Below are 11,145 nucleotides of genomic sequence, written 5' to 3'. Positions count from 1 at the left end.
ATTAATTTTCTTGTTTCATTTATTAATTTATTATTATGAGTTATAAATTATATGAGTTGACATATTAATAATTATATAAAACTTGACGTTAGTTATTTAATTATAAGTAATAACATCATCAATTGTTAAATTGATAATTTTACTTATTAATTTATTATAATTAATAAATTAATAAGTAAAGATATTCACCCTGATAATTAAGTCTCGTAACCCTTAACTGAAATTCCTTCCAAAAGGAAAGTGGGTGAAAAGAAAGGGTGAGAAGCCAAACCAAAAATGCAGCGGTACTAATCCGCCGATGCTACAATATGATAAACCAAAATACCCCTTCCCAGATTAAACCTCGCATCATTCGTGAAGCAGCTCTCCTCCACACTTTCGTTCCTGTCGCGCCAGAGTTGACCTCCAGCCTTTTCCGCCGTCGCCGTCCACGGTGCCGTGGCCGCTCTAGTTGCTGTCACCATTGCCACAGGTGTGACTTTTTTTCTCTATCACCTGTGTCGTTCTCTATCACCTATATTGATGGGAATTGCGAAGCTGTGAATGTTTTCTGTGGGTTGATGCAAGTTTCATTGTTTTAGCACATTTAGAAATTTCAGTAGAGAGAGAGGGACAATAGAGCTCGACAGAGGATCAGATATCCTCATTTGGGTGTTTCGTTCCATCTCTCATTACAAACTTGAGGAAGCATATCTTGTTTATTTTATTTTACCTTTTTTTTTCCTTCGTGAAAGGTCTTGATTTCGATTCATACGTGTTTTTAAAAGTCACCATATCGGGTTTGTTGTTCTCTGTTGCTGCATATTGTATCTATTCAATGCAACTCCTTTCTCTTGTCAATCTCTCTTCTACTCTCTTCCAGCTCTAGTAAAAATATCGTCAGGTGGCGATGATTCATATCAGCACGCAATTGGGAGAAAAATTGGTCTTCCTGATAATGCATGTATAGCTTCTATCGGTCTTCATGCTGGAAAAAAATTGTGGATCTTTATGGATTGATATAAATTTTCTGAATATGATCGAGAAATATGTTCCTTTCCTCGCGCAACTGATGGTCTAGATTCTGAATGTGAGAGAACATTTTATCTTCATTGTGTAAATGGTTAAGCAGGCAACAAATATCATCACCACATGTTAAATATAATACTGGAACAATTTGAGATAGCTCTGTAGTTTTCTGCAGTTCTTTTACCTTTAAATCCATCACCAGTGTGCGTTAACATGATGCTAACCTACTAGTTCCTTTCTGACTGGTGAAGGCATAGATATTTGAATTGTTTTGAACAAACGAACATGAGTGGCTTTGTAATATATATATATATATATATATGTTAATCCACTAGTGCATCTTTGGTCATTCCCCACCTTTTGTTTGAGGCAGCGAATGATGAAAGATAGGCTATGGTTTCTTCTTTTTTGGTTTCCTCTTGTACTAATTAAGTTAATGCTTTTTATCAGGCTTATGTCTTTCCAATAACCAAATGTTGGACCTATCCCATGATACAAATCATGGAAGGATAAGCTGACTACTGTGAATAAGCAATGTTTGTGGCCACTTAAAAAATTATACAAGCTTGACACTTAAAAAATGAGAAGTTTGTGGCCAACACTCGCTTGACATTCTTTATCAGGCATGGCATGATAATGTAAATTATACATGGCCGCTTTTAATATTCTCAGGTTGACTGCATTCGTATCTATGCTGTCTAGGTCAATAGCAGATAGCAATTAAAAGAGAGGGAGTGAAGTATTTGGTGTCCGGAAACTTTTATCTTTTTTATCATGTCTAGACTATAGTATAGATTAAATATTTGTAGTTCTTTACCGACATGGTCTCTAACCAAATTGCGTGGCTGTAACTGTGGGAGAACTTGGACAAAGGAGGATATCCAGTGAGATAGGGAAAGGCTATGACTGGATCTAGTTTAAAGTTGTTAGTGTGTTGAGTTGATTGAAAAGAGAAATTGAATATAAAATGACCATAGGAGCAGATTGATGTGTTCCCTCTACTTTGGCATCTTCTTCCTGTTATGTGGTGGCAGGTTAGTCCCAGCATTGTTTTGCATCAGCTTCCAAATCCTCTATTTCTCTCACTCTATGAAGCTTGCCTGTGTAAAATATTTAGATGTGGTTGATCTTCCAAGTGCATGCTTCAAATCCTTTGTAATGCTAACTTTTACTTGTTCCCCAGATATAAAAACAGCATTTGCGCTCCCACGAGCTCAATATATATTAGTTGGGCAAAATAGTTCACTTTCTTGTTGGGAGTTCACTAATGGAAGTTTTGGCTCCAAAGCTTCCATCTTTCAAAATTTCAAGCCCCGTTTGCTGCTGCTCTATCAATAGTGGAAGATCATCAGTTATTGGATTTAGATTTCGTCGTTTGTCTTCTTCTCCTTCTGTTTGTGCATCCACAGTTAATGAAGAAGTGGCCAAACCTGCTCTTGGCTCTTCTTCTCTGGGTCAATCTACCAGACCTGACTTCCCCATTCTCCACCAGGTAGGTAATTTCTTATGATTAATTTTTGTTTTTTCCTAAGTGCAGTCTATATCTGATGATACGATGTTTAATTATCATGCGATGATACGAGTTTATCTCATTACTCCCATTTTTTTTTAAATTAGCACTATAAACAAAGTTACATTTCTGAATGCTAAAATTCATTATCAATCTATATTGGCATTAGCTTAGCCTTAATCAGTCTGCAAAATTGCTGAGAACTTTGTAAGTCCCTTATCTTTTTATGGATTGGCTGTACCTTTTTACTTTATAATTTTCTATGTATTTTTTTTTTGGGTCTTAATTACTATTTTGCATATTTGCGGTATATTATGGTTTTGACTGCTCATGTTTCCTTTCATTGAGAAAAAAAATTGAGTGTGTTGTTCTTGTACATCTTATGAAGTTCTAATACTTTAATTCAATGTATAGGAAGTGAATGGCTCAAAACTTGTTTACTTGGATAATGGGGCAACTTCTCAGAAGCCCACTAGTGTCTTAAGGACCTTGCAAAATTATTACGAAGCTTATAATTCAAATGTGCACCGTGGCATTCATTTCTTAAGGTGCTTTTCCTGTTAGAAACTGATACACACATGCACTTTCTAAGGCAACATTTAAATTCAGTTCCTTTCCTCCTTTGGACATGAATTTACAGTGGAAAAATAAAATTGTAGCATCTTTCAAAATGTGGTTTTTTTTTTAATTATTATATTATGATCACTTGCTTTATGATGCATTATTATTTCTCATGAATATAGTGCAAAAGCCACAGATGAGTATGAATTGGCTAGAAAGAAGGTCGCAGCATTTGTCAATGCTTCAGATTCAAGAGAGATTATATTTACTAGAAATGCTACTGAAGCTATCAATCTAGTATCATATTCTTGGGGCTTGTCAAATTTAAAGCCAGAAGATGAGGTTTGTCATGCTTGATTACAATTTTGAAAATGAAAATCTCAGCTCATTTCATTGTTCAATTATAACTTGAAAATTTTTCTTAATATTTAGAGAGAGCATTATCTTTTCTCTCGTGTTGAATGCAGAGCATATTGGATTTATTCAGAATTCTTTTCCCCCCCTCCAATTTTATTCCCTCTCTTCATCCATGAAAGACTTTCTTAATATTCTCCTTGCACTAGCATATGTTTTAGATATAAATACTTTCATCTGGCTTCATGGTTCACCTTGGGGAGTGAATCATAAATCTATTTTCTCTTTTGTAAAGTATTCTTGATCTGACATCATGTATGCCATTCTCACAGATCATACTGACAGTTGCTGAACATCATAGTGCCATTGTACCTTGGCAACTTGTATCTCAAAGAGTTGGGGCTGTTTTGAAATTTGTTGATCTAAACCAAGATGAAGCTCCTGATATTGATAAGTTAAAAGAAATGATCTCGAGGAGGACAAAACTAATAGTTGTCCATCATGTTTCAAATGTGCTTGGTAGGTTTTTCATTTTGATTCTCTCACACACACACACACCTTTTAATCATACTTTAAATTAAGGTTATCATGTCTCTGGTAAATTTTGAAGTTTTTACACTTTTTCTTTGCTGCTTATTAACTCCCCTGTTTCATTAATTAAATAACTTAATATCTCCCCCAAAAGGTTTGTGGTTTAATGCCCACTATATCTTATGCTCTTGTGTTGTATCTAATAAATTCTCTTGCTAAACTGGAGCATTGAATGTTTGGGCATGCTGAAGTAGTACTTATGTTCAAGCTGAATTTATGCTGAAGGTTTTGAAGTTTCATTTCAACCTTTATTATTAACTATTTTGTTTTTTGAAGGATCAATGTCTTGTTTGGAATTAAATACTTGCTTTAGGATTGTATCCAACATCCTTTTTGGCAGAGCCAGAAGGATTTCCCCCCATTCCGGCAATAAAGTTTGCAAAGTAAATTTACTTTACCAAATGTTGTAAATTGATTGTTTCACAATTCTAAAGCTATAAAAAACTTAATTCTATTTAGCTTGTTCAGTATATAGAATGGAATGAAATGGAAAGGGTAGTATAATGGAAAAAAAAAGGTTTTGAGAATGAAAAAAATGACCCTTGTGCTATAGTTTTGCTATAGTTTTCTATTTTGCTATAGTTTTGCTATAGTATAATGGAAAGGCTTTGCTATAGTTTTCTTTAGGCTACGCACCTTGGGCTTGATATCATGATGCTATCAATAAGAATGCAAGCTTGCTAAATAAGTTCCAAGGCATGTTCATTACTATAACGTAAACATGACATCCACATAAATAGGCTCTCCTTTGATGCTGGTGAGTTGTGAGGCCTGCATCGATTTTTATTTGCACAATAGTACCACCTGTTGCTGATTCTTGGAAAGAAGGGCCGATATGGATGAATATTCATTAGTTTGTTATCTGCTTCTCTGTAGCTTCTGTCCTTCCAATTGAAGAAATTGCACATTGGGCACATGATGTTGGAGCCAGAGTGCTCGTAGATGCCTGTCAAAGTGTTCCACACATGGTGGTTGATGTTCAGAACCTCAATGTTGATTTTCTTGTTGCTTCTTCACACAAGGTATGATTTCTTAGATTTAAAAAAAAAAAAAAACATCAGGATGAATGTAATAATTGGATGATCAAACATATTTCAGATGTGTGGGCCTACAGGCATTGGATTCTTGTATGGTAAAAGTGATATATTGTCTACCATGCCTCCATTTTTGGGTAAGTCAATATAATTTCCATACATCTTCTGTTTCAGAAATTAATAACAAATTTAAATAGGAAGAAAATGAATTATTTTTGCTTTAGATACCAGGTTAGTGAGACTATTCATTTTGAAGGTAATTTTACCATTGCTACCTCTATAATTTCTTTAGGTGGTGGAGAAATGATTTCTGATGTATTTCTCAGTCATTCGACTTATGCTGATCCTCCATCCAGGTTTTTGAACTTCTTCCCCCTATTGATTCAGTTTATCTTATGCTTATGTATAACGCACGGCTATGAACAGAGCTGGTAGCTATGCTTATTGCTTTGCACTATCACATGCTTAGCAAATCAGTTGCTTTGTTTCTGGCAAAAATGTTTTGAAACCCATAAGAAGTGATTAATTCAAACATTTAGTTATTGTCAAAAAATACATATCAGTCAATAGAAAGCCCTTTGTAAATATCCCAGAACCTTTCCTTGTTGTTAAGTTATTTCTTCAAAGTCAATTATTCTTTCACTAGATAGGCAGGTCAGCTCAACCACCATTTTTAACTGGAGCTGATTAAAGTTCCCTGTTATTTGGTTCGGATAATGACTTTGTTTTTTATGGAAACTGGTCTGCAGTTGTTTGAATTAGCCAATTACATTAATCAATGATTAAGCTGATTCTAAAGTTCCTACATCATCCCATTTTTTGTAGACCTGTAAGTCTTACCTTCAACAGGGTCAGGATTGAGTTATGAAATCCTAAGCTGTGCGTGAGACATTATGTCCCTTTTTCTAACAAAAGAATCATCTCGATGTCAGTTATAGTGGATGACCTTAATGAGAATTTGTATTTTAGAAGGCATCACTAATTACATTTAAACTTTCACATAGTAAAATTATTAATAATTAAGTTTTCAGAAAATTCTGCGCAGTTGCCTCCAAAGGCACTGAATTCCAGAAGTTGCCATGTGAGATTAGATGCCAAATTCCTGTCGTGCGTCATCTAAGTTTGTAACTGTACCTTAGAATGCCAACAGAAGAGAATAGGGTGCTGGGGGCACTAAAACTGTATAAGGCTAGAAACTTGGGCAGTCTACACTTATTGCTGCCACGGCATCTTTGCCAAATTAACATTTTTTCTTTTGGGATTGTTGATTCTGGAGAGGTTTTTGTTTTTGAATCTGGTTCAACGGTCCAACCAGCACTGAACTTTGAACTGCATTATTGTTTGGTTTCATGACGGACGTGGTTTCTTGGATATTGCTCATGCCTAATGGGCTTTCCCCTTCTCTATTTTGATGATTCTTATTTATAATGGTTGCATTGCTATCTGTATCTCATTAATTTGGCCATTCTGGTCGTTAGATTTGAGGCTGGAACACCAGCAATTGGTGAAGCCATTGGGTTTGGAGCAGCAATTGATTACTTATCTGGGGTTGGTATGCAAAAGATTCATGATTATGAGGTTAGTCAATGTTTAATCTGATTTGCAATGCAATTTTATTATTCCTTAGAAGTAAGAAATGAGCGGGAGTCCCCGCTTTTTTTTTTTTTTTTTTTTTAAAAGAATTGAGTGCAAGTGCGATGTCAATGCTGACAAATTTTCTATCTTGATTTAAGCTTCTGGTGCATGGTGTTTAATTATTAGATCTTGTTATTGCATATATGTCAATTAGATGAAATGCAGAGTTATGCAAAATGGTATATTTATTTTTCTATATTTCAGGACATTTGTCTTTATCCTTGTTAAATGAAAGCTTTAAATAATTTTCAATAAAAAACTATAGCATCATAAGTGAAACAATCGAGCAAAAAAATTTCTGTAAGGATGAAAGGGACTGACAAGAGAAGTGGTGAGGACAGGGTTGCCTTCTATTTTGGAGTTGCAGAGGGAAGCCTACTCCGCACCTCTCTCATTGAATCTGGACAGTTCAGATTTCATGTTTTTTAAGTTTTATTTTAATTTTATATTTATTAAAATAAAAAATATATAAAATTTTTAATAAATCTGCTTTCCAATTTAAACAGTCTAGATTTAATATAAATGATCCAAATTTAATATTAAAATTTTTTAATAAGTTGATTGCTCTGTCCATAGCATATTTTCACTGTCCAGAGTATATTTAGATAGTCAATTTAAATTTTTAGTGTTAAATTTGGACTGTTAGATTGATGAGCATATTTATTAATTTTTTTATAATTTTTATATATTTTATTTTAATAAATATAAAAATTAAAATTAAAATTAAAATTATTAAATTTGAATCGTTCAGATTTGCGCCTCCCATGCTAGTTTGGACTTTCAAATTATGATAAACTTGATACATTTTAGAATCAGGATGTTTAAAGTAACCTTCTACATTACTAAATGAATTTTATAGTAGAATCTGGAGGTTTTCTATATTTTAATGTTTAACATTGCAAAATTTTACAGTTTGAAACTTTATTATGGGTGATGATGATTGTAGAAAATGTTTGTATGTCAAAAACTTGCGTTTATTTTAAATAAAATGGCAAACATAACTTTAGTCCTTAAAGTTTCACGTATTTTGCAACTTGGTCCCTGTTTTCTTTTAATTGGTATTACTCTCATCCCACCAGAGTTTCAAAATGTAAATAAATGGTCCTCTTGCTTTGATATGTCAATTAAATAGCAAAAATTAAATAAATCCAATACCATAATTAGTATCAGCGTGAGAATAATCAATTTTAGATGAAGTTTCATTTGACATTTACAACAGCATGAGGACTGTTTATTTGACATTTCAAATAAACACAATTGCAAATTATTAATACCAATTAAAACACAAGGGCCACATTGTAAATTGGGTAAAACTTTGACGATCAAAAGTTCCGTTTTCTGTAAAAAGAAATAAGAAAAATGACCTAATGTATTAATTCTGGAGAAAATTTGCTTCAACTCTATGATTACAAGTTCAATAAAAATATAGTTCAAGATGACATTTAAAAAAAAAAAAAAAATTTGCACAGCAATAAATTTTGTTTATAGTCTTTGGTTACATAGATGGAGCTCGGTGGATATCTGTACCAAAGCCTGCTTTCTGTGCCAAATATTCGCATCTATGGACCAGCACCTTCGGATGAATACCAAAGAGCTGCTCTCTGTTCTTTCAATGTTGAGAATATACATCCTACTGACCTTGCAACATTTTTGGATCAACAGGTAAGCAATAGATGACTAACTCCTTGATCTATATATAACCTACTGTTTATATAACAGCACAGATTTTGTTTATAATCTGTGTGGGAATTCCTATTTTGTCCCCCACTGGTAATTTCTTTCAATTTGGTCTCTCAATTTTTAGAATGCTTCTTGGGGGTGTGTTTCCCATCTTTCTTTTTAGTTTTTGTTAATTTTGAATTAGGTCTTTATAGTTTATTTTATTTTAATCAAGTCCTTAGAGTTTGATCAATTAAATATGTTAATCCCTCAAAGGTTATAATTATTAATAAATATTAATTTTTTCAAAATAAAAATACTTTTAAAATTTATAAAAAAATTGATTTAATACTTTTGGCCTGAAAAAGGAAAGAGAATTTGATTTAATACAATTGTTACATTTTTATTAAATTTTTTTATGACAATTCATACATAGAAGAATTAGCTAGAAGTCATAACCTAATTCTATAGATTGTGAGTTATAAAAATTGTGTAATTAATTCTAAATTTATATAATCTTTTAATGAAAATATAAAAGTTCTTAATTTCTTTTTTTTTTTAAAGGAAAATTTTAAAAATTTTAGTTTTTAGAGATTAACATATTTAATCAATCAAAATATATGGGCTTAATTAAATCAAAATAAATTATGGGGACTTAATTCAAAATTTAAAATAAAATATATGGACCTATGGATTAATTTCCCAAAAAAAAAAACTATCAATCTTTGGTGAGTTAACAGTACCAACCATAAATTTCTATGCCGGCAACTTATCTGGCCTGGCGTTGGTGGATAGGTAATGTTTAAAGCATTTTAATGTTGAAGGACTAACTTGAAAGATTTGTGAAAAATGTAATTCAGTGTTCTATGTCAAGGGAGGGAACAAGATAGAGCTCTATATTGAATTATCATGATATGAACTAGGCAGATAAAATTGTGATAGTTTTTTTTAATACGATTTGGAAAATATCGCTTGTTGAACTGACATGTTATTTCATTCCAGCATGGAGTGGCTATTCGGTCAGGTCACCATTGTGCCCAACCTCTCCATCGTTATCTCGGAGTCAATGCGAGTGCACGTGCTAGTCTCTACTTCTACAACACGAAGGAAGATATCGACAGCTTCATTCATGCCCTCAAGGACACAGTCAGCTTCTTCAATTCATTCAAGTAAACTTTCTCCTCTTATCAAGATGGGAATCACCAAATGTATAGTGTAATCGAGCAGAAATCAACAGAGCCTTATTCTGTGGTTATGGATTGGACCAAAGCATGATTGTGATTTGTTGGCTCACCAACCAGAGTAGAGTGACAAGGGTTGGCCTGGATGAAGCTGGGAAACGCATGTGAACTATTTGGGTCAATTTGATATCCATCTTTGTTTATTATTTAAGGTTGATCTTTAACGGGTCATACTCTGACCAACTAGTCTGATGTTGCCGAACATAGCATTCACAAATTTATAATCCTTCTCAAATTTGAATTTGAAAGCCGTTGAAACTACACTCTTGATTCTGATATAGATGTAAACAAGCAATCTTTGCGGTTTATTCTTCTCTCACTTTTAATATGTTGATGTTCATTACCTTTTTTGTTTCTAACTTATACTCTACTAGATGAGCTCTGGTGTGTGTGGGGTGCGCGCGTGTGAACTGGGAAAAATTAGCAGGTCTTGATTTTTGGAGTCCAACTAGTTAGAGTAACAGTTGAATTGGTGACATAGTAACTGAATCAAAATTAAATAGAAGATAATATTAAATGCATATAATATTAATATATATATATGTATATAAATTCACATTGTGTATCAAATAACATAACATGATTTTAAATTAATAATATTATAATTTTATAATTTATCAAATATGGATGGATTTTGGTTAAATCAAGTCATAGCATATTTAAAAGTATTTGCTTTTGTATCTATAATTGTTAATGTCTCCCTAGAAAATGGTTTCAAATTGTATTATATATTCCAAAATTGAAGTTAGCCTTTAGGAGGGATTAATTTTCAAATTTTCCTATCTTATTTAAAAAAATTAGCATTTTTATATTATATTTAGACTTGTCCTATTTTCTGAAAATTGTTCTAGTTCCCAGCTCAAAAGCAGCTCCGTTTTGGTGTAACTTAGCTCATTCATGAAAATAATTTTTAGTTTAAATTGAATTGTTAATAGCTTCAGATTGTTCGATTCATGTTTTAAAACAATGGTCATTAGAAATGAGATTAGAAGAGTTACTTTAACTACTTTGAGGCTCAAAATAGTGCACAATCAATGCTAGATATCAAACCTTAGTAGACTCAATAAATTTCACACTAACCTATATGTCTCTCTTTCTCTTCAATTCTATTTATAAATTATTTTTAACATATTTCACTAGAACTTAAGAAACTTTTAAATTTCATTAACTTTGTCTTAAAATTTAGGATTAATTAGCAAATAGGATCCTGAACTTTTGCTTGAAAATTGTCATGGACCTTAAAATCTTAAGATATGCAAAATAAATCCTAAATTTTTAAATTCATAACAAAATAAATCCTGACTGTTAACATTTTAACATCGTTACTGTTCAAGCAAGTACTATTTAGGATTTATTTTCCTACGAATTTAACCTTGACTATTACAGTACTCACATGAACAGTAACGACATTAAAAAAAGTTAACGATTAGGGTTTATTTTGCTATGAATTTAAAAATTTAAAGTTTATTTTATATATTTTAAGAGTTCAGGGTGATTTTCACGTAAGGGTTTAAGATCCTAGTGGCTCATTAACCCTAAAATTTAACAAGTT

The 11,145-nt window shown here is 32.5% G+C and overlaps 1 protein-coding gene across 1 annotated transcript; it reads left to right on the top strand.

Moving 5' to 3' along the window:
• Positions 1-286: 286 nt before the first annotated feature.
• On the top strand, positions 287-9,938 carry LOC129298922 (cysteine desulfurase 1, chloroplastic-like). The gene is made up of 11 exons (XM_054937367.1): positions 287-472; positions 2,192-2,500; positions 2,933-3,066; positions 3,262-3,421; positions 3,766-3,952; positions 4,901-5,046; positions 5,123-5,195; positions 5,351-5,414; positions 6,537-6,636; positions 8,197-8,355; positions 9,355-9,938. Exons 2-11 carry the CDS (start codon positions 2,276-2,278, stop codon positions 9,523-9,525), a joined length of 1,419 nt encoding a protein of 472 aa, XP_054793342.1. The 5' UTR covers positions 287-472; positions 2,192-2,275; the 3' UTR covers positions 9,526-9,938.
• The last annotated feature ends 1,207 nt before the right edge of the window (positions 9,939-11,145 follow it).

The sequence above is a fragment of the Prosopis cineraria genome, unplaced genomic scaffold (assembly GCF_029017545.1).
Source record: "Prosopis cineraria cultivar Desert tree isolate PC_DT_omini unplaced genomic scaffold, ASM2901754v1 PC963, whole genome shotgun sequence".
Lineage (NCBI taxonomy): Eukaryota > Viridiplantae > Streptophyta > Magnoliopsida > Fabales > Fabaceae > Prosopis > Prosopis cineraria.
This window is presented reverse-complemented; position numbering and strand designations above follow the sequence as displayed.

Excerpts from the sequence above, each read along its gene's own strand:
- LOC129298922 (XM_054937367.1), top strand. The coding sequence starts at position 2,276 with ATGGAAGTTTTGGCTCCAAAGCTTCCATCTTTCAAAATTTCAAGCCCC. Across the intron at positions 2,501-2,932 it reads ACTTCCCCATTCTCCACCAG|GAAGTGAATGGCTCAAAACT; the intron begins GTAGGTAATTTC and ends TTCAATGTATAG. Across the intron at positions 3,953-4,900 it reads TCATGTTTCAAATGTGCTTG|CTTCTGTCCTTCCAATTGAA; the intron begins GTAGGTTTTTCA and ends GCTTCTCTGTAG.